The following is a 24,469-nucleotide window of genomic DNA, read 5'->3' as shown; positions in this document are numbered from 1 at the left end:
CGTGTTCAGCCATTCACACGGAATCTATCACGGGCACCGAATCCCTTGCCTTCTCCTTATCCCTGTCTCCTCAACAATCTGTTAAGGGGCTCCTAGTATATAGACCTCCGGGGCCTGTGGGGTCCCTTTTTTGAAGAACTCCAACAAGTCATGTCTATTTTAGTGCTGAGAACGGAGAGGTGCGTGCTTGCCGGGGACTTTAACTTCCATATGGAAGATAGTCACGATCCGGATACTATTAGGATGCTAGATATTACATCCTCCTTGGGCCTGTTCCCCTATCTTTCAGGCCCGACCCACGACAAGGGCCATACCTTAGACCAGGTCTTTTCTACCTTTCCGGTTGAGGTGACTGCAATGCTGCCGGTTCTATGGTCCGACCATCGACTAGCTCATTTCCAAATACTTGGCACTGAGAAATCAGCAGTCACCGCTCTGAGACAACAGGGCTCTGCTTTTAGAGCATACCATCGGGTGACTCCTGACCTGCTTGCCCAGGCCCTTGTGAACCATCCCGTGTCTTATACTGGTGATCTGGATAAGGATCTTGAAACCCTGCAGACCTGGCTTTTAGCCAGACTGAATGAGCTTGCTCCTGCACAGCCCCCACGTACCGCCATCAAACGGGTCTCGGCACCATGGTTTACTGCGGAACTAGCTCATTCCCGTAGGCTATGTAAAGCTGCCGAACGGACATGGAGAGCTCAGTACGAGGCCGAGGCAAAACTGACCTATAGATCCATGAGTAAAACCTACCATAGATTAGTCCTCCAGGAAAAGAAAGGCTACTTCGCTAAAAGAATCGAGGAAGCAGCCAATTCCTGTAAGGAGATTTTCGCGGTTGTCAGAGAATTCACTACCCAGCGATCTAACTTAGCACAGGAAGCCCCTGCTGACACCATAGCCAATTTCTTTACCACCAAAATCAGGCAGATACAGGACTCCTTTCCCGCGAGGCCAACAACTGTCATCCCGCTTTCATTGGAAGAGTCAGTTTATTTGCCTACTCCTGGCCCTGTGCTAGCGGTTTTCCCACCTCTTACGGAATCTTCTTCACTAGCACTTATGATGAGTTTGAAATCTGGATCACCACGTGACCCTTGCCCTGCCAAATTTCTAGCCAGAATGGCAGAAGTTGTTAACCCTCTGGCTAACCCCATTTTAAACCTTTCTTTAAGTCAGGGGGCCCTTCCACACCTCTGGAAACAGGCCATGGTCATCCCTCTTCTTAAAAAGCCTAGCCTTGCCCCAGACACCCCTGCCAACTATAGGCCTATCTCGCTCCTCCCGGCTCTCACAAAAATCTTGGAGAAACATGTTCATGGCGTACTCTCCAATTTTTTGGAATCCAACAAGCTTCTGCACGCGTCTCAATCAGGTTTTCGACCTAACCTAAGTACAGAAACCGCACTCCTTGAGGTTTCAGAGATTGTTAAGGAGGCGTTGGATGCCGGAGGCAGGGTGATGTTGGTGATGTTAGATCTGTCGGCAGCTTTCGACACCGTCCCCCATGAGGATCTCCTCATAAGACTACATGCCATCGGTCTGAGGGGTTCGGTGCTCAGTTGGTTTTGTTCCTTTCTGACCAACCGCCGACAAACGGTCTGGGCCTCCCCTGGATCTGCCGAAATGTCGCCTTTGGGAGTCGGAGTTCCTCAGGGCTCAGTATTGAGCCCAACTCTTTTTAACATCTTCATGACCCCTTTGGCGGCTTTGGTGGAATCCTTTGGGGCCCAGATCGTTTCCTATGCTGACGACACCCAGCTTCTCTTTACCTGCCGGAAGGGCGAAGATTTCGAGGGCGATAGTATCCGTGAGTGCCTTGGGGCTGTTTTTAACTGGTTCCAACTGAACAGTCTCAAGTGCAACTCGGATAAATCCGAGATACTTTTCTTCGGATGCCCCTCGGAACCGGACTGGCAGGGATGGTGGCCGGCTGACATGTTCCCTCCAGTTAACTCCTCCGAGTCAGCCAAGAACTTGGGAATTAAAATAGACAATGGGCTTACTCTCAAATCCCAGGTGCTGACCCTTATTGGAACATGTTTCGGTATCCTCAGGACGTTGCGGAAGTTTTTTCCGCTGCTCTCGGAGGACCATAGGAGAATAATTGTTCAGGCCCTCATCGGGTCCAGACTCGACTACGCCAATATTCTGTATCTGGGCCTGCCGGAATACCTCTTACAGCGCATGCAGGTGGCCCAGAAGGCTGCCGCACGTGCCATCTTCGGCTTGCATCGACGAGTGAGGGCGTCAAACCTACTGCGAACTTTACATTGGCTCCCCATCCGGAAGCGGCTAATGTTCAAGGCTATGACATTGGCTCATAAAGCCTTGCATGGCGCGGGGGCCCAATACTTACAAAAGAGGATGGCTTTCTACTTGCTGGCACGATCTTTAAGATCAGAGTCATTGGCATTAGCAGTAGTCCCCCGCATAAAGAAAGCCCGTATTGGAGGGCGATCCTTTAGGCTGTTGGCCCCTCAACTTTGGAACTCCCTACCTCTGTCCTTGCGTTCCATGTCCAACTTATCTGCTTTTAGGAAGAGCTTAAAGACCTGGCTCTTTACTGGCTAGAGTCTCACATTTTCCTGTTCTGACCCTGCTGTCCTGTTCTTTTATTGTTATGTGGTGTATGTTTCTTTTCTCTTTCTTGGTCTGGAGCATAAAGCGCCGGGACACTCCTTTGGAGTAGCCGCGCGCTATAGAAGACCTATAATAACATAACATAATAACATAACATAACATAACATTTCATGTGTGGGTTGTTTATGCTTGCTTTCAGATGATTTTTGTATCCTCCATTTGTACAGTGCCTTGACGTTAGGCGCTATGTCACGAAATAGATGAAATGGAACACAGGGTACAATTGCGCTTTAAGGCTCAATTCTTGCTTCTGTGGCAGAGACCAAGGATATAGCTGTATTTATGCAAAGCTTTCTCTGTCTGTCAGAACACTGGCCTTTCTCCTCGCCATTAATCTCACCCATACCGATGACTTTTTTTTAATAAAAGGCCTTCATATGTGATAGAGCAGCACTGAACTCTAGCACGTAATGTCCTTTGCTTTGGTTTTGAAGGACGCTAATGCACGCACATCACTGCACAACACAGGTTTTCCAAAGATTGCTGAAGGACCTTTGTGTTGAGCTTTGAGATAAAAGCCATTCTGATAACTGTTGTTACAGGAAACCTTCCCTTCTATTTATGGCCAGGGCTACTCTCTAATTTCCATCTGTCACTGGCCCGAGAAGTGCTAAGGCTGCTCATTCTATGCATTGCTGTTTAAATTGCCAGTGCCATTCTATAACAGGCATTGCTACTGCAAGTGCCAGTGATGTCCCACCAAAGGAATTGTTGACTCAAGTGCCAGTAATATCATATTACAGGCTTTGCTGTACCCTCCCTGTGCCGATGCTGTTTCATCACAGGCATTACTGTGCCCAGTGCCGTCCCATTATAGGCATTGTTGAACCAAGTGCCAGCGCTACTCTGTTACTGGCACTGCTACAGTGCCAGTGCTGTTCCATCACAGGCACTGCTGTGCCCAGTGCCAGTGATGTCCCACTAGAGACATTGTCCGGTCGAGGGTCAGTGCTATACTAGTGCAGACACTGCTATACCTAGTGCCAGTTCCATCACAGGCACTGCTGTGCCCAGTTTCAGTGATATTGACCTGGAAGCATTGCTGAAGAGCTAGCGCGATCTTATTACAGGCATTGCTGGCTCCAGGGCTATCGCTATCCTATTACAGGCATTGGTGACTCAAGGGCTAGTGTTATCTTATTACAGGCATTGCCGGCTCCAGGGCTAGAGCTATCCTGTTACAGGCATTGCTGACTCAAGGGCTAGTGCTATCTTATTACAGGCATTGCCTGCTCCAGGGCTATCGCTATCCTATTACAGGCATTGGTGACTCAAGGGCTAGTGTTATCTTATTACAGGCATTGACGGCTCCAGGGCTAGCGCTATCCTGTTACAGCCATTGCTGACTCAAGGGCTAGTGCTATCTTATTACAGGCATTGCCGGCTCCAGGGCTAGCGCTATCTTGTTACAGGCATTGCTGACTCAAGGGCTAGTGCTATCCTTTTGCAAACATTCCTGTGCACAGTCCCAGTGCTGTTCCATCACAGGCATTGCTGTGCCCAGTGCCAGTGATATCCGACTGGAACCATTGCTGACTCAAGGGCGAGTGCTAGCCTATTGAAGGCATTCCTGTACCCAGTCCCAGTGCTGTTCCATCACAGGCATTGCTGTGCCCAGTGCCAGTGATATCCGACTGGAAACATTGCTGACTCAAGGGCGAGTGCTAGCCTATTGCAGGCATTGCTGTGCCCAGTGCCGGTGATGTCCCACTAGAAACATTGTTGGGTTGAGGGTCAGTGCTATCCTAGTACAGACATTGCTGTACCCAGTGCCAGTGCTGTTCCATCACAGGCACTCCTGTGCCCAGTTTTAGTGATGTCCGACTGGAAGCATTGCTGAAGGGCTAGCACTATCTTATTACAGGTATTGCTGACTCAAGTGCCAGTGCTATCCTTTTGCAGACATTCCTGTGCCCAGCCCCAGGGATATTCCATTACAGGCATTGCTGTGCCCAGTGCCAGTGATGTCCGACTGGAAACATTGCTGACTCAAGGGCTAGTGCTATCCAGTTACAAGCATTGCTATTGCAAGTGCCAGTGCCGTCACATCAAATGCATTGTTGACTCAAGAGCCATTAAGCCCATCACAAGCATTGCTGTGCCCTGTGCCAGTGCTGTTTCATCACGGGTATTACTGTGCCCAGAGCCGTGCCATCATGGGCATTGTTGACCCAAGTGCCAGCGCTATTCTGTTACATGCACTGCTACAGCAAGTGTTGGTGCTGTTCCATCATAGGCACTAGTGTGTCGAGTTCTAGTGTTGTTCCATCACAGGCACTGCTGTGCCCAGTGCCAGTGATATCCAACTAGAAACATTGCTGACTCCAGGTTCCGGCGCTATCCTATTACAGTCATTGCTGACTCGAAGGCTAGCTCTATCCTATTACAGGCATGCTGACTCAAGGGCTAGTGCTATCCTATTACATGCATTGCTGGCTCAAGGGCTAGTGCTATCCTATTACTAGCATTGCTAACTCAAGCTTCACTGCGGTCCCATATCAGGTATTGATGTGCCCAGTGCCAGTATAGTCCATGATGCCATTGATGACTTGGGTGCTAGTGTTAGCATTGCTGATTCGGGTATAAGTGAGCAGTGGACCCATGCCTAGGCATACCCATGCCAACCTAGGGCGAACAAAGCAAACAAAAGGAGATGATGGACGGATCGCTGAAACTTTTCACAGTGGTGAGTGTCTGAAAAGTTTCAGCCATCCGTCCATCATCTTCTTGTGTTTGATTTGTTCACCCTAAGTTGGCAGGGTACGCCCAGATGTGGGTCCCTTGCTCACTTTGCCACTGGATTCAAGCTTGCCTGGCTGATGAGGGGTGAAACCCCGAAACCGGTCTTAAGATGGTTGTTTCCTGTCCAGGGAAGACCGGGTTTGGCAGTTTGGGCTGGACTGTTCTCATGGGGCAAGGGGTCAGACTGATTTGCATATACCTGGATCTGAACTGGGGTGGCGCAGTGAGCTAAAGGACGATGATGGATTCAATCCAGATCTGTGACTGGGAGTGAGTGCGCTCCGTCCATCATCTCCTTGTGTTAGCTTTGCCGCTACAGGTGCCAGTGCTCTGCCATTAAGCAATGCTCACTCAAGCTCCAGGCTTGTCCTGTTATAGGTAGCGCTGACTCCGATATCAGTGCTGTCCCATTATACGCATTGTTGACTTAGGAGCCTGCCTTGCTCTCTCCCCTTATAGGAATTTCTGGTTCAAATGCCTGTACTTTTCTTTTATAGGCACTACTGTTGCATTATGCACATGCAGTTCCATTATATGTATTGTTAGCTTTGATGTTTTATGTAAAATACTTTTCGTTTTATGTTATTTCACGTCTGCCCACAGTAGCAGTGCTGTCCCACAATATGCATTGTGTAGCCAAGTGCTGCCTGTTCAAAGATTTGAAATGTGATCATTGTGCGGTGCTTATTGCTTTGCATTCCTTCGCAGCACCATAAAAGGGTTCACGTGGATATATACGAGAAGCAGCCCGTCCCCTTTGGCCTTGTGCGTTATGGCGTGGCGCCGGACCACCCTGAGGTGAAGGTAAGCTGTGGAAGCGTGGGTAACTGCTGCACCTCAGATACATGAGGGATGAAATGTAAACATAGTGTTCCGCTTCAGGCTTTTATAAAAGATACACTCTGTTTCTACAATTAATTGCACCATATTTCTCCCAGTGATCCGATTCGACCTGCCTTCCAGCAGGTACTTCAGCTAGCAGCACACATGCACCCCCGGCTCAGGAGCCCCAAATACTGTGTTCAGATTTGGGTGCGAAGGCCTTTCAATTAGACTCTCAAACTCTGGATCAGAAAGGGAGGTTGACGCTTCCTCTAATGACGGAAAACTTTGGTCAATATTTTATAGCGCTCTCCTTCGATAATCCAGTTACGAGGAATGGCAGCGTGCTGCATTTAAGTCTTACTGACGTCCGCTTATTTCTTGTTACACTGCAGTTAGTCACAGTGTTTTAGTAGTCACTGTATGAGGCAGTAGACAATATTTCTCAATCCCCATTCCTGGTTCATATAGTCCAAAGATCATTAGTCTATCACATAAAAGTTCAGTAGCTTAGCAACGGCGCGCTGCCCTAACACCACCATGAACAGTGGGCCCTTCTGCTTCTTCCTAGCATACTAGAAGATAGCCTTATGTAGTGTGCAATGGTCCCCTAAAACCTGTGGGCTCAGGAGCCAATGCGCCTGCTGCATTGATAGCTAAGTCCCTCAACCCATTTAGCAAAATTTGAAACTTCAAAGAGTGCCTCAGATCACAGATATTACACAGTTTACACATTTATTGTCACAGAACCTGTAGAGATTCACCTCTCATCTATTTATATTTTTTATATGCAGGATACCCAATGTTTCGATCTGAGCCTAACTGCAGGAATGTGATAGGCATGGATCAATCCCCACAACATGCACTGCACTCTTGTATTTGTCAGCTGAAAGCCAGTTTAGCACTTTCCTGGCGCTGCTGCGTAATTCTTTCCCATGTTCTAAAGTCCATGTTTGTTCTGGGAGAATATGTATGAACACACTGAGGCACAGAATCCATCCTTCCTGAGAGCCAGTGGCACAATGTGCATAGGCATCAAGGTGTATGGACACTTTGGACCCTGGCTTCAGCAGTAATTCTGGTGAGGATATTTCACAATGTTTAGCATGTCCTGGTGTGTCTGCTAGGGAAGAACCTCTGTCAGCCAAGTACCATGATACCCGAAGAAGGCATAAGGAAACTCTTCCAGCTCCAGTTTACGGTTGCCAACTGGCTTTTTATTTTACTAGACGGGCTGATATTTGTATGACAAAACCGGTTAAAAAAAAAAAGCATGAACATCATTTAAGTCTGGCAATGCCCTCCATTGTAATAAAAACTGAAATCTAAAAATGCTGTTGAAAAGTAGTCAAAATAATTTTAATGATGTCTAGACTATTTGTGGGCCGCTTTTATTGGGGAAAAGAAGCATGATAAAAAAGTTCAGAGAATTTTACATTTAACGTAGCAGCTACTTGCCCTTTCAGAACCCACAGACATTCAGAAATGGCCAGTATTGTTCTCTGAGAAAGGGGAAAAAACAGCTCAATTTTCTTGCTTGTTTGAGAGACCGTCTGTCAGAATATAGGTGCAAAATCAGTTCATCACCATTTGCATAAATATATTATCCCTATAAAGTAAGCCCATTTAATGTACTCATGGAAAACGATCCTTTTTAAAATGCAACAACCAGGCTTAGACCCTCACTCTTTGTTTGTGGATGGTGTCACTTAATAAGCACAATATGTGGGAAAGAAACCTGCAGTGTTTCAGTAGGTGTAATCACTGTCAAATGTTATTTTCACAAGTGTGTTCACGAAAGGCAAAGCATAAAACATTTTTGGGAAAAAAAGAATATTTAAGTTGGGTCACGGTAGATGAACGACAAATGAGCGATACAAGTGGAGTATGCCAGGCAGGGTGTGATCAGGACGTAACTATGTTGTAAACAAGATTATGGAACTGCAAGTTGGTAGGCTGTGAGCCATATATGGGTGATGGCTAAGCTCTGCATAGCTACTATCAATATCTGTGGCCTAAATGATGTAGCTAAGAGAACAAGCATTAGAAATGCAATCGGGCTCGGATTTATTTGAGTTTGAGCTAATGGCATTGTAAATGCCAATGTCTTTTTGCCATGTGTTATGGAGTGTGTGCATGTGGTGTGTAGTGGAAGTATGTTTGTTGAATTGTAATTTTACCAATGGTGGCATGCTGTGCTTTATATGAATATGTTTAAAAGTAAAGTGTACCATACTGCGATTGCTTGGTGGAAAAGTGCACTGCCGGCTGGAGGTGTGTGTGCCTGGTGGAAGGGTGCACTGACGGCTGGTGGGTGTGTGCTTGGTAAAAGCGTGCACAGATGGATGATGGTTGTTGGTGTTTGTGCATGGTGAAAGCATTCATTGACGGCTGGGGGTGTGTTGTTGTGTGTGTTGTTTTCTGTGTGCTGGTGAGTGTGTGGTGGTGAGTCTGTGGGGGTGAGCCTGGGGAGTGAGTGTGGTGGTGAGTGTGTTGTGTTGAGTGGTGACAAGTGTGTGGTGTTGAGAGACTGAGGTGTGTGGTTTGTGTGTGCGTTATGTGTGTGTGGTGTATGTGTGTGTGGTGTTTTCTGCACACTCACACACTGCCCCGTAACATTCACACACTGCTCACCCGCACACTCCTAATGTCACCCTGCATAGTCACACACTGTTTACCCTGCACACTTATTCTGCACACTCACACAATGTGCACCCTGACACACTGTCTCTGCAGTCACTCTGCACTCACTGTCACTCTGCACTCACTGTCACTCTGCACTCACTGTCACTCTGCACTCACTGTCACTCTGCACTCACTGTCACTCTGCACTCACTGTCACTCTGCACTCACTGTCACTCTGCACTCACTGTCACTCTGCACTCTGCTGTCACTCTGCACTCTGCTGTCACTCTGCACTCTGCTGTCACTCTGCACTCTGCTGTCACTCTGCACTCTACAGTCACTCTGCACTCTACAGTCACTCTGCACTCTACAGTCACTCTGCACTCACTGTCACTCTGCACTCACTGTCACTCTGCTGTCACTCTGCACTCACTGTCACTCTGCTGTCACTCTGCACTCACTGTCACTCTGCTGTCACTCTGCACTCACTGTCACTCTGCACTCACTGTCACTCTGCACTCACTGTCACTCTGCACTCACTGTCACTCTGCACTCACCGCCACTCTGCACCGCCACTCTGCACCGCCACTCTGCACCGCCACTCTGCACCGCCACTCTGCACCGCCACTCTGCACCGCCACTCTGCGCTCTGCACCGCCACTCTGCACTCTGCACCGCCACTCTGCACCGCCACTCTGCACCGCCACTCTGCACTCTGCACCGCCACTCTGCACTCTGCACCGCCACTCTGCACCGCCACTCTGCACCGCCACTTTGCACCGCCACTCTGCACCGCCACTCTGCACTCTGCACCGCCACTCTGCACCGCCACTCTGCACTCTGCACCGCCACTCTGCACCGCCACTCTGCACCCCCACTCTGCACCCCCACTCTGCACTCTGCACCGCCACTCTGCACTCTGCACCGCCACTCTGCACTCTGCACCGCCACTCTGCACCGCCACTCTGCACCGCCACTCTGCACCGCCACTCTGCACCCCCACTCTGCACTCTGCACCGCCACTCTGCACCGCCACTCTGCACCGCCACTCTGCACCGCCACTCTGCACCGCCACTCTGCACCGCCACTCTGCACTCTGCACCGCCACTCTGCACCGCCACTTTGCACCGCCACTCTGCACCGCCACTCTGCACTCTGCACCGCCACTCTGCACCGCCACTCTGCACTCTGCACCGCCACTCTGCACCGCCACTCTGCACTCTGCACCGCCACTCTGCACCGCCACTCTGCACTCTGCACCGCCACTCTGCACTCTGCACCGCCACTCTGCACCGCCACTCTGCACCGCCACTCTGCACCGCCACTCTGCACCGCCACTCTGCACCGCCACTCTGCACCGCCATTCTGCACCGCCACTCTGCACCGCCACTCTGCACCGCCATTCTGCACCGCTGCACCGCCACTCTGCACCGCCACTCTGCACCGCCACTCTGCACCGCCACTCTGCACCGCCACTCTGCACTCTGCACCGCCACTCTGCACCGCCACTCTGCACCGCCACTCTGCACCGCCACTCTGCACCGCCACTCTGCACCGCCACTCTGCACCGCCACTCTGCGCCGCCACTCTGCGCCGCCACTCTGCGCCGCCACTCTGCGCCGCCACTCTGCACCGCCACTCTGCACCGCCACTCTGCACCGCCACTCTGCACCGCCACTCTGCACCGCCACTCTGCACCGCCACTCTGCACCGCCACTCTGCACTCTGCACCGCCACTCTGCACCGCCACTCTGCACCGCCACTCTGCACTCTGCACCGCCACTCTGCACCGCCACTCTGCACCGCCACTCTGCACCGCCACTCTGCACCGCCACTCTGCACTCTGCACCGCCACTCTGCACCCCCACTCTGCACCCCCACTCTGCACCCCCACTCTGCACTCTGCACCGCCACTCTGCACCGCCACTCTGCACTCTGCACCGCCACTCTGCACTCTGCACCGCCACTCTGCACTCTGCAACGCCACTCTGCACCGCCACTCTGCACCGCCACTCTGCACCGCCACTCTGCACTCTGCACCGCCACTCTGCACCGCCACTCTGCACCGCCACTCTGCACCGCCACTCTGCACCGCCACTCTGCACCGCCACTCTGCACTCTGCACCGCCACTCTGCACCGCCACTTTGCACCGCCACTCTGCACCGCCACTCTGCACCGCCACTCTGCACTCTGCACCGCCACTCTGCACTCTGCACCGCCACTCTGCACCGCCACTCTGCACCGCCGCAACGCCACTCTGCACCGCCACTCTGCACCGCCACTCTGCACCGCCACTCTGCACCGCCGCAACGCCACTCTGCACCGCCACTCTGCACCGCCACTCTGCACCGCCACTCTGCACCGCCACTCTGCACTGCCACTCTGCACTGCCACTCTGCACTGCCACTCTGCACTGCCACTCTGCACTGCCACTCTGCGCCGCCACTCTGCGCCGCCACTCTGCGCCGCCACTCTGCACCGCCACTCTGCACCACCACTCTGCACCGCCACTCTGCACCGCCACTCTGCACTCTGCACCGCCACTCTGCACCGCCACTCTGCACCGCCACTCTGCACCGCCACTCTGCACTCTGCACCGCCACTCTGCACTCTGCACCGCCACTCTGCGCCGCCACTCTGCGCCGCCACTCTGCGCCGCCACTCTGCACCGCCACTCTGCACCGCCACTCTGCACCGCCACTCTGCACCGCCACTCTGCACCGCCACTCTGCACTCTGCACCGCCACTCTGCACCGCCACCCTGCACCGCCACTCTGCACTCTGCACCGCCACTCTGCACCGCCACTCTGCACTCTGCACTGCCACTCTGCACCGCCACTCTGCACTCTGCACTGCCACTCCGCACTCTGCACCGCCACTCTGCACCGCCACTCTGCACTCTGCACCGCCACTCTGCACTCTCAAACTGCACTCTCAAACTGCACTCTCAACTCTCAATCTCCACTCTGCACTCTCATACTGCACTCTCATACTGCACTCTCATACTGCACTCTCATACTGCACTCTCATACTGCACTCTTATACTGCACTCTCAAACTGCACTCTCAAACTGCACTCTCAAACTGCACTCTCAATCTGCACTCTCAATCTGCACTCTCAACTCTCAAACTGCACTCTCAACTCTCAAACTGCACTCTCAACTCTCAAACTGCACTCTCACAATTGTCATATACACGTATGTGAGTGTGACAGGAGCAAGGCGGTCATGTTTTCTGCTCCCAAGACCACTGTAATCAGATGCTTTACTGTCTGCTAGAATAGTGCAACTACTCCATATAAACAGTCCTGAAGAATTCCAGTTAGACTTCTGAAAGCGGAAACCTGTTGACAGACAGCCTTTAGAGCGAAAGACAGTTCCCCCCAGCTTATCCCAGATTTGCTGCTTTTATGAACACTACACATAAACTTTGAGAATGCTATTAGGCTTTCAACGTCTTGCCCCTTATTAAAAAAATATTATAGTATGCCACTTGTAGTATGTCGTTGCTCTGCATAGTGCTGCTTTGGCATTTCATCTTGAAAAAATACTTTTAGATTGTCTTAAGATATGTAAAAAAAAAAATACACAAACCTTGAACACCTAAAGAGTGATATTTAAAGAGGAATGAAAGTGAATCTCTGAACTATATGAAACCAGTCAAAAGGTTCCTATCTCCCACTTCCGATAGATGCTTGCTTTTAGAAAAAAGATTTTGTAAAACATTGTCAGGAGTCTCAAACAGAAAGCAAAGAGTTCTAAAAGGCGCTGCCTGCCAGCTTGCTATTCATTACCTCAGCTCCGAAAACAAAAGCTGCTGCAAAGAAACACATAATAAACTCGAGAGAACAATTCCATTCACACCGGCCACGGACCATTCCAGAAAAAAAATGAAACTGAGATTAAAAGAACAGCCCATGACAGAACGTCAGACTCTTGTTCTTGAACTAATGAAGCCCTTTCCCGGCCTGGCATGGAGCAGCTGCGCGCTGAGCGCTGCTGAATGGTGAACGCGCCCGGCCATCTGGATTCACTTACGGAGGCACCCTGACAGCTCCTAATTATAATTAATGTACTTCTTTGCGCGCACACGAACGAAAAATGCCCAACATGGCGGAGGATAACTACATTTACCCTATCACTTCAAGCCTATTAAAACGACACCACAACGAAGACGAATCACTGGCCAGATGAGATACCAGACTAAGGAATGTGTGGAATGTGTCTCGCCAAAGCCCTAGGAGATACTTTTTTTTTTCCTTTAACATTAGGATCTCGAAACTCCTCCCACTTTCAGTGGGCGGAGGCCGAGCCCTAAAAAGGATCTCAGAAGACCTGAAAGTTTTAAGAGCAGATGTTTATTGCCTGTAAGAAACCCATATTGCTGCTTGTGATAGGGGCCTGTTGGAAACCTTGGGGATAAATATACTTTGCTTTGCTACACAGGACACTAAAGCTAAACGGGTTGTTATATTAGTAAAAGGCAAGACTCTTATCTACGGCCAAAAGGCAGTGGAAATGCACAGTAGGTGGATGATGGTGGAATGCCAGAACTGTACTGGGACCTTTGCCCTATGCTCAATATATGCTCCGTTCGCAGACGACCCCGCTTTGTTTAACTTCTCTGCGACGGAGTTACCCCGTATGTCAAATGTGGGGATTTCAACTTGAATGGTAGTAGAAGAAGGATAAGATGGGGTAGGGAGCTACATAGGGTGCAAACCTCAGTCCCATAGATCTTTCAAGCACCTTATAATGGAAGTGGGTTTAGTAGATAAATGGCCCAAGTTGAAAGCCTTTAATACTGGATACAACTTTTAGCCACTCACATGTCATTAGAGCATGTTGACTTCACGGGGCCGCATTGAACCAGGTGGCCCGGACAGCCTCCACCTACTGGACCCCGATTCATCTTGGTCTAACTTTGTAGATTTTCACATGGAAACCGGGGGTGCTCACATAGTCTCTATGACATGTACATTTTTACCGAATACATTGGTTACTTTTGTGTTCATTTTGTGTAGGGTGACCGATGCTCCTGGGGTAGAAGTATGGGGAGGGGTGGGCGTGGGGGGGGTGGGGTGGGGTTATGCTTATGCATTGTTTGTTGCTCTTCTGTTTAACCTTGTTTTACTTTCGCTCAGGTTAAGACACACACACACACATACCATACTCTAGTGCCCAGTCCTGGGTAATTTTCATTTCCTGTTTGCTGCCGGCGCACCTGGTTCGGCCTACTGGAACCCCGGGGAGGGCTCCCACAAAGGTACACTACCTCGCGCCCACTACACTAACCTTTCCCTTCCACACATAGGACCTTTCAGGTTATGCCATGGAACGTTAACTGGCTGTTGGATAGCGTGAAACGCTCCGCCGTCTTCGCCTCTGCACACCGACATCCCCCGGAAGCTCTCCTGATGCAGGAGACTCACCTCCCGGGCGATCTCTGCCCCTTTTTGGCACGGATGGGCTACGACAGGGTCTATCACGCGGGATTTTCGTGTGGGGCCGGGGTCGCCATCTTCCCTCACCGCACCTTCCCACTGTAACTAATGCGTACCACGTGAGACCTGCAGGGTTGTTACCCCGCACTGGATGGTCAACTATAAGGTCAAGCGGTGCTACTGATCTGCGTCTATATGCCAACCGCATCCCTGGCGGCTTGGTTTCAAGATCTCTCTCAGCTCCTTCTTCCGTCTCCCACAGGGGATCACAGTGATAGGGGCGACTTTAATACCGTTCCTAATCCCGAAATAGATTGCTCCGGACCTCCCACGACTTCTCGTAAGATGAGTGCCAACCATCTTGTCGACTCAACAGGGGCCTGGTCTCTATGATGCCTGGAGGTCCTGGCACCCTCAACAACGTCAATTCACATACACCTCTGCTGCTCACCACACCCACTCCCAGATAGACCTCATCTTTTTCCCTGCCCCCGACTGCCTGAAGCTGGCCCAGATCCAGATTCAGGCCAGAGGCATCTCGGATCACTCTCCTTTATTGTTGCACCTAGAACGCCCCATGGAGTAACCTGTATTGCGCATGAATGCCTGGTACCTTCAAGACAAAGAGTTTAGATGTAGCCTCCTGTCTGAACTCCAATCTTTCTTCACGATCAATGAATGTTCTGTGGCTAAGCTAATGATACATCAGAGGAAAAGAACGTGACCGGTCTGCTCGGATTATCCAGCAGAGAACCATGCTCTCCGGTTGGAAAAACAACTGGGAGTGGGCCTACAGGGGGATGTCACTCGCCCCTTTGGCCTTCTCAGTGAAGATATCCGGCTACACTCTTGAGGCAGCCAAACACCTATGGCAGGCCTCAGCAGCCAGCATATATGGCTTGGGGGGCCAAAAATGGGAAATTACTTTACTGGTTGGCCTCCCACCCACAGGCGAACAGGATCATCCCAGAGGTACTTGACGTATAAGTTTAGCTTTCCCTACCGGAGATAGCTCAGACTTTTGCATCCTACTAGCAAACCCTATATTGGAGAGCTGCTACCAGGGCCTTCCTTGATTCACTTCTGCTTCCCAGCCTGTCTCCCCTTGACACCTATGCTCTAGACAAAACCCTTATGGCGGAAGAAATCGGAGAGGCAATGTCCGGAACGGCGCGCGTCAAAACGCCAGGCCCCGTAGGCTTTCCGATGGAATATTATAGCACATTCCAAGAGATTTTCACCCTGCATCTCTTGCAGTTTTTTTATGAGACCGTGCAGGTGGGGGCCTTCCCCGCTGAGGTTGACCGCGCAACCAATGTGGTAATACCCAAGATGCAACCCCCATCCACTTCGTGTCCGGACTGCTGCCAAATCTCGCTCCTCAACTGGGAAGTTAAAATCTTTGCGGCGATTCTGACAAACTGAATCCAGCACGTTATCACGACCCTGGTGCATCCGGGCCAGTGCGGTTTCATGCTGCTCTGTAGCACGAGACACTGTATCGGATGACTGCATGTGAACCTGGCGCAATGGCAGCGTCTGTCCCCCAACATTGCCTTACATCTTTTCGACTTTGAAAAGGCTTTAGATTCTGTGGATTGGGACTTCCTGCAATTGGTGCTCATTTGAGCCAGTATCCGGCCCAAATTCTAGGGCATGGTGAATGCCTTTTACACAAACCCCACAACACGGGTTCGGGTAAATGGAGTCCTTTCTGTAATCTTTCGTATTGAAAGGGGAATCAGATGGGGTTTCTCCCTGCCCCACCCCCCCCTTTTCTTCACCCTGGTGATGGAGCCACTGGCCACACTTATCTGCACGGATGGAAGTGGGGGATAGGGCGCAAAATTCGCATTGCTCTGTACGTGGATGACGTCCTGCTGTCCTTGGCCCCACTGGCAGTGAGTGGACCCTGATGCATCCGACTACTTAGGCGGTTTGAGGAGGCGTCCGGCCTGCGAATGAACCCCGCCAAGTACGTCTTTGTTTCCTTCGCACCTTCCAGGGTCTGCTTTGATTGGCAGGAAATGATCCCCCTGTGCAGACCTGGGTATATGGGTCACTCTGCTCCCTGAACTCACGTGGACCCTGAAACTCCAGCCTCTAGTTCGGAAAGCCAAATCTGATCTTACCAAGTGGCGTTCCCTCTCCCTCACCACTTTAGCCCATATCGTCCTGTATAAAATGACCATTCTTCCACTACTGCTATACGTCTTTCAAAACCTGCCACTTCAGTTGCCCTTAGCCTGGTGTTCAGCCCTATGCAGGGCTGCAACATCATTCCAGTAGAAGGGCTCCACTCCGCGTATCGCACTCGTACACTGCCAGCGAGGACCGTAGAATTGGGGCATTGGTATGTCCAACCTTTATCTTTACTACCTCTCTGCCCACCTGGACTCAAACGTGACTTGGCAGCTACTGCGTTGTTACTAAATACGCCCCCTCACATTCGTATTTAGTTATTGTGCAGAGGGTGTGGGTGACGATTGAAACGCAAGGGCGATAGGGGTTAGAGTGATAGATGTGCGTATTAGAAAGTGGGAGGACAGAGGGAAGTATGGAACAGTGAGGAAAGTGGGAACACCAAGGGACAAGATTTCGTTATGAGTATGGGAATTAGAGCAGGGAGAATTGGGAGCAGAAGAGTGTGTGAAAGGAAAGGGAATTTGGAAACGAGCTTAAGTTAAACAAAGTAACAACGCAGTAGCTGCCAAGTCACGTTTTAGTCCAGGTGCATGGTTGAGATGATGACAGCCTAATTAAATGAGAGGATAGCACAGAGGGAGGCGCATTGGAACCAGGCAGGTTAATGTTTTTTGTAATAACACATGGGATGGTACTGAGAATTTTGTCAGTAAATGGGGAGTTGAATAAGGTGAAACGCCTTGGAATTTGGGGCGGAGTGTCGTCCCAAAACGTAGTGATCTAGTACTCATGGTGCCGATAGGGCAGGGCACAATTCCGATGAGCACGCTACCACAAAAAAAGTTGTGAATTAAAGATAAGGACGAACATTGTTAAAAGAGGGTGTGCATTCCCTACCTTGCAAAATGGAAGATTCCTTTGTCTCCCACAATGATTCTTCTTGGGGTATTTGAGGGGATTGGGGTAACAAGGGCGGAGAGGTCCTTCTCTATTGGTGGCAAAGCATGATATTGCCTCACAATGGTTGGCTGATAAGCTCCCCAGCCTGGCGAAATGGATGAGGGGGTGGATTGTGCACACAACAGGAGCAGGTGGTATATGAAGCCAGCGAATGTCCCCGTAAACACTCCAAGATATGGGGGAATGGTTTGGGCTGATTTCCTAACTAAATGTGCCGTCTCACCAGTGCGTTTCACATTGCGTGGTAATGTTTATTATGGGTCCAATGAGTTGCCTCGAATGGACCCATTGTTTCCTATATCACTATAAGGTATGTGTCTTACTGTACTGTTTTCAAACCAATAAAACTCAATACATTTGTTTATCAAAAATAAATACTGGATACGCCTACTGTTCCGCTCCTTTGCAAGACTGGATTACTTTTTAGCTACACCGACACTAGTTAGTGGGCCCCAGATAGAACTATTCCCGAGACTAATGTCGGATCGTAATCCCCTTGTTTTAGAGCTCTCACTTGAGAGACTTAGAAGAGATTGCAGAAAGTGTTCCTTCTGGAATAGTTTTTTGTTTGATCCATAATATATTAAATATAAAGGGCTGAATTCTGGAATTCTTTAAAATGAATAGAGGTAGTGCTCCCCCAGGAATAGTGTGTGACACCTTTAAAGCTGGCATCAGAGGGGAAACTCTCAGTTTTTTTGCCAAACAGAGGCAATCCCAATCTCAGATTAGAGAACTATATCCCAAAATTGGGCAGTGCAGAGGCAGAGCTAGTTGTAGCCGTATCATCTGAGCTAGACTCATCTCTCGTGCTTAGCCAAATAGCCATAATTAAATCGCCACCGAACTACTCCTTGGCCAAGAAGACCGCCAGTACATTTCTTGCCAGAAAACAAGAATGCTATGATTATAACAAGCAGGTGGGGCATATATTGGTGGTTAGGACTAGGCTGAAACTGGCTGCAAGGCAAGTCAATGAAATTACAAATGATCAAGGACTACCTGTCACGGATCCAGATAAGGTGAGAGAAGCCTTCGGTGTATATTATAGCTAATTCTTTAAAGCACAGATCGCTACTATTCCTGAGGATTTAGAGCAGTTTTTGGAGGCAACGATATCTAGCAGAACAACTCAGGAAGAGCGTGAACTTCTGTGGGAAGAATTTTCGTTGGAGGAAATTTAGCTGGCGCTCTAGGATCTCCCCTTTGGGAAAGCCGGTGGCACCGACCTAATACCTCTCGAGGTTTATAAAGTGTTTTCACCAGAACTGCTTGGACAGCTTCACGAGCTTTTGTTGTCAGGTTAGAAGATGACTGTGCCCCCCAGAATCTTGGGTGACAGCATATATAATAGTTTTCTTAAAGAAAGGGGAGAACAAGAATATCTTGGGATCATATAGGCCAATTATGCTGATAAATAGCAATATTTAACTTTATTCTAGGATCCTGGGAAGTATCATCCAGAGATTGGTATTGGCAAGGCAGCATGCGTTTATTCCTGGAAGGGGGGACTTCCAATCATGTGCATCCTGTAATTGCAATCTTTGATGCCTCAGACATTGCAGAAGAACCCATGGGGTAGCCCTGTTGGATGCCGAAAAGGCATTCAACTGGGTGGCCCGGTACTACCTCTGGAAGGTTATGGAGTCTTTTGGGCTGGAAGGGCCTTTTATTCAAGCAATACAGGTGATGTATCGCAAACCAACAGCTCAACTCCAGATTACAGTTAATACATTTGAGCCATTCCTAATTTAAAGACTAACAAGGCAAGGGTGTCCCTCCTCTCCTTTATTAGTTTCTTTGTATATCGATCCCCTTCTCCGCAGGTATGAAACTTCTATTGATGTCATGCCGATCCAACTGCAGGGCTGGGAGATGAAAACACTAGCATATGCGGGCGACATCGCAGAAGTTACAAGAGACCTCAATAAAGGTCTTCGGGCAATCGAAGAGATAACCAAGGAATTTCGAGTATTTTCTGGGTACTCGTTAAATAGGAATAAAACGCAATTAGTGGTGAATAGCTAGCTACACTGCAACCCAGGATTATCTGATGGTAGAACAAGCAGTTCTCTATGGGGTCACTATTACCGTCAAGGTTGAGCATATAGTTGAGACAAACTTGTCCCCCATTATTGATTAAGCCAAAAAATACTTTTTAAGATTGGCCAATTTACATCTGTCTATCATGGGGAGATGTAATCTTGTTAAGATGATTTTCTCCCAAAGGTATTGTATATGTTTTGTATAATGAATGAATGGATGGATGACTACTCATTTGTATAGCGCATGGCTACCCGGGGGCATCCCAGCGCTTCAATGAATCCCTTTGGAGTTCGAGAATGTGTGGTTTAAAACAATAGGAATCATGATCTCTAGTTTTATTTGGTCAAGTTGGAAAATCAGGAGGGCAAAAAGATTTTTGAGGGGGTTGGGCGCTTCCAAACTTCAAACTATATTACTTAGCATCAGCTTTGCAGTATTTGCAGCCTCTCGTTGATAACAACGTAGAAGTGGGGGGGGACGAAGCATTTTTTTCCCATCAACATTTAAACTGGTGATTGGCAAGTCAGGTAAGGGCTGCTTGCTGAAAATTTTTAAACAGAGCTACTATAAAAAAATGGTTTAAGATTCTAATTGCCGCTTTTAAAAACTGGGCCGGAATACGGAAGAAAATGGGAATAGGGCGATATAGTTGGTATACCCCTATTAATCGTAATAGCCAACTGACTGAAACTCTCAATGATGGGTGCTTATCAAAATAGAAACAAGCAGGGTTCGAAAGGATAGGAGATTTGCTCCTAGAAGATCATATTGTATCGTTTGAGGAGATTCGTGCCGGAGTTAATATAGGTGCCAGACATTTTTTAAATATCTGCAACTTAGGGATTTCTTATTGAGAAAGTTGGGGGGGGGCGTGGTTGCATTTTGTAGGATATCCCAGCTTGGGGTTTTAACAGGGCAAGCTAACAACACGATCTCACAAGTATGTGGGTGTCTAACGGAGGGGATCCTAGATGGCCTTGAAAAACATTTTACCAAGTGGCAGGAGAAGCTATATATGGACAACTCTGGGTTCTTGCAATCTTTGGAATTAGGATGTACATTATTACTATGTTCATAGAGCTTGCAAACCCAGCATTATGGTCTTGCTTCGCCTTTCAGACAATACAGAATCTCCCACACATTGGCTTAAAACACGGCGAAGTAGGAGACATAGAACACAACAATACCTAGAAAAGGGTTTTATTTTACAAAACGCAAAGACTCTCTTTTTAGAGTAAGGCTTGGGGTTTATTTACGCAAATCTCTCTAACAGAAAGGTTTTCCCAGATGCCAAATGCACAACATTAAAATACACATAGAGATATATATCTAATTATATGCAAGCAATAATAACACACTTGGTAAATGCAACAGTTAAATGCATGAATAATACTAATGAATAAACAAGCAGCAAATAATATGCTGGACGTCCTGAAAGAGATCAGAAAGATATATACACTGAATCACAAAGAAAACACTCTAATGATCTAAGCAACTGGCCACACATCACAATGGCAACAATCAAAACTCAAACACCTCAAATGACCACAGCCACTGGAACCACGCATCACAATGGCCATAATCAAAACCCAACACTTCACCTGGTGCAAACACAGCATTTTAGCCCACTCCTGACCGGGGGATTCAACAGCAGCTGATCAGAGCCTCAGCAACCAGGGTTCCGCTGTACTGAAGTAGAAGTGTCCGTCCCCATTCGGATTCCAAAATCCCGTGTTTTAAGTCAACAACTGTCAGCTTTATAATCTCAAAATACACACACTAGAAGATTCGAGAGTCTTCTTTCTGTCTAGTGAATGTATAGGACCATGACCATACACAGTAGCTGCGCTCTGCAAAACAATTTGCCACATTACTGGGGAATCGTGTCTCTGGCACCTCAAACACCACCCCTGGACTTTCTATTGGGACCTGCACCAAATGTTCATGCAAAACTGCAGTTTCTATCTGTATGTACCACTTGATCACATTTGCTTCTTGCCATTGCATTTGAGAAAATTAAAAAGTCAAAATCACATTATGCTTTATTGTCATCTGCCCAGCTTCTGTCAGCATGTAAAAGCACAAAGCATCTGTGTCTGTCCTGTATCTGTCACAGCACCAAAATACACAAATAAATGTGTCTGCATAGTGTCTGTCAGAACACGAGTCAAAATCACCAGTCTGCCCTGTATCTATCACTGTGCAAGCAAGATATTCTCCAGCATTTGAAAATTTTACTAGTTTTTCCCACATACTCAAAGTAGCACATTGTCCAGGAACTGTCACACGTAACTCAGTCTCCTTTCTGTATTGGCCACACGTTTAAAACACATTGCACAATCTCTTTTGTAGATTCAAAAGCATATTGCTGCTTTTCTTTTTTCAAAATAGCGACTCTCCCTGGTAAAGCAAGGTTTGTCATTCACTGACATGTCTGATTTATAACTGCAACCAACAATCGCTAATTCTAACAGACTGGTTTGTTTATCTTCCTACACGTTTACATTTTCTCGGTTCAAATTAATTTCTGGCTGAGGAATGTCCTTAAAAGAATTAATTAAAACCTCCTATGAAACCTGCAGATTAACTAGCAGCATCTCTATGTCCACATTTTTCACAAATGAATCACTTTGGCTATCTGAATAGCATGCCAAAGTAAACAACTTTGGAGCTTGGTAAATTTTCAACTTTTCAAGAGTTGGTTTCAGCTAACTCTCTCTGCAACTCGCTACATTCTTTTTTCAATTGTTCACATTTTTGATACATGGTAAGCAATGCTTTCAAAATGACACCACTACTTGTGTCTGAAATACCAAGTCGTTTTCTCTCTTTCAGCTTTAAGAGAGGCAATCTCCCACTCGAATAACTCAGTTGGCATCTGGGTCTCTGTAACTGAAAACATAGGCCTTTTAGAGAGCATCTTCGCCTTTTAAAATTGCACTTTTTCGAATCTTTGAGTGATGCCACATGTCTTGCTTCGCCTTTCTGATGATACAGAATCTTCCACACGGTGGCTCAAAACACGGCGAAGCAGGAGACATAAACACACCAGCACCTTTAGAAAAGGGTTTTATTTTACAAAATGCAAATACTCTCTTTTTAGAATAAGGCTTGGGGTTTATTTATGCAAACACTGCATCTTAGCCCACTCTTGACCGGGGGATTAAACAGCCGGGGATAAGAGCCTCAGCAACCAGGGTTCTGCTGTAATGAAGTAGACACGTCCGTCCCCATTCAGATTCCAAATTCTAAGTGAACAACCCTCAGCTTTATAATCTCAAGACACACACACTAGAAGATTTGAGAGTCTTCCTCCCTGCGCCAAAGGAATCTTACTAGGACTGGCCAGCTTCCAAGCAAGCATTCAATGGCAGGAAGGAATTCCCTCGTCACCTCTACATTCTCACATGTTCCTTTATCTTGACGAAGCTCACAAAAGCCTTCTAGGGTACATTAAACAATCTCTCACAAAAACAATACTTGAACGTGATTAACCCAAACAACTTGCAAGCGTGTCTGTGCACGCAGAAAAAGCTCAATCCATGCAGAGTCTGAGTTCAGGATGACAGGAGGCCATGTTAAAGCCAATAGTAAGAAATTAATAATTCTACCAATGTGCAACACAGTGCACATTTGTGCACCGCTGCTTATAACACTGCACTTCGAGACCAAAAAGTACATTCCACACCTCTCTCTCTCTCATGCTTTCAAATGCTCATCTCACACGTTCTGTTCTTGGCAAGGCTGTTCTACTCAGTAACAGCTCCCACTGAAAGAGTGCAAGATTACAAGAAAGAAACCTTTAAGAGAAACAAAGCATATGCAGGACGTCGTATATTCAGGCTAAGATTAAATAACACACCAAAGTAAATTTAAATAATAGTAGTCAAAGGTCATCACAGGGTGTCAGACCACAAGAGTGCTTCTAGCACTAAAAGTATAAAACAATCTTTGATTTATAGTATACCTTCTGAAATAGCTAAATGGGGTGGGGTTGCTGGGATACACTGCCCTTGATATCAGGAATTAAGAGCTGATTTAGGTTATATGTTTAGTTCCTGCCCCCGCCTCAATACACTTAGATTAGATATTACACTATTTTTAGGGGAGATCCTCAAGCTAAATATCTCTCTGACCCCACAAATTATGTTGCTGGGGTTAGATGAGTCGATATCAAGGACAGGAGCCCAGCTTATTGCAATGGCAGTTTGTAGGCTTCGTACAGCCTCAGCATGGCTGGATCCCCAACCTCCATCATTCCAGCAATGGAAGGGGTGCTTTTTATATACACATAACCTGGAAGTTGCACTCAACAAGCGTAAGGGAAAGAAAGCCAAACCAAAAGGAAGAAAGATCTGGGGGCCACTTTTGGACTGAATGATGTCCCATAATTAAGCCAAGTGTGGCTTCAGTGATTGTAAGTTGCAGGGAATGATTTAAGGTTGTTTGGTCGGCTTATGAGTCTAAAATGTTGTATTGTAAAGCGCAGTTGGCTTTTGGTACCATTAATTTCATACTTTTTTTAAGGTGTTTTAAAAAAAAATGTATTTATTGATTTTTAATGCAAAGCAGTCAATCAATAATACAGAATTATGGAAAGCAAGGAAACATATGAAACCCAAACCATCCCCTCCCCACCCCCTTGCCCTCACCCCCCCTGGTGGAACAGTAGTACAAGTACGGTACACTTTGGACAACAAAGCTACATTGGTAGCACATAATAATCAAGAACGTTCAGCCTTCAGGCCCGCGCAATAGTTAGCAGGAGGACTCTACCCGTGTAAGGGTATTCAGTGGGATCTACTGATGGGCTCAAATCAGGGCAGGATGGGACAGCAGATACTCCGTCAAGGGGGCCCAGAAATCTTTGGGACGAGAGGATTCCGGCAGCTCCTCCGCATTTGTCTGTAACTGAGTTTTGCAGTACACCAAGTCTTGGAGCCACTTCTTTACAGCGGGTGACGTTCTGGCTCCCCAGCATTGCGCTACCGCCCTCTTTGCAAACAAGGTGGAAACTGCGACAATTCGCCTGTTACAGGG

At 48.1% G+C, this 24,469-nt stretch overlaps 1 protein-coding gene across 1 annotated transcript in view; it reads left to right on the top strand.

Annotated features, from left to right (window-relative positions):
* The window catches only part of FDXR (ferredoxin reductase), a 414,311-nt gene that overhangs the window by 23,224 nt on the left and 366,618 nt on the right, over nucleotides 1-24,469 (top strand). The window contains exon 3 of the mRNA XM_078654476.1: nucleotides 6,097-6,192. Coding sequence (XP_078510602.1) covers nucleotides 6,097-6,192 — 96 coding nt within the window. The remainder of the gene's footprint in view (nucleotides 1-6,096; nucleotides 6,193-24,469) is intronic.

Source organism: Lissotriton helveticus, chromosome 7 (assembly GCF_964261635.1).
Source record: "Lissotriton helveticus chromosome 7, aLisHel1.1, whole genome shotgun sequence".
Taxonomy (NCBI): Eukaryota; Metazoa; Chordata; class Amphibia; order Caudata; family Salamandridae; genus Lissotriton; species Lissotriton helveticus.
Note: the sequence above shows the minus strand (reverse complement) of the source record. Positions and strands in the feature narration are given on the sequence as shown.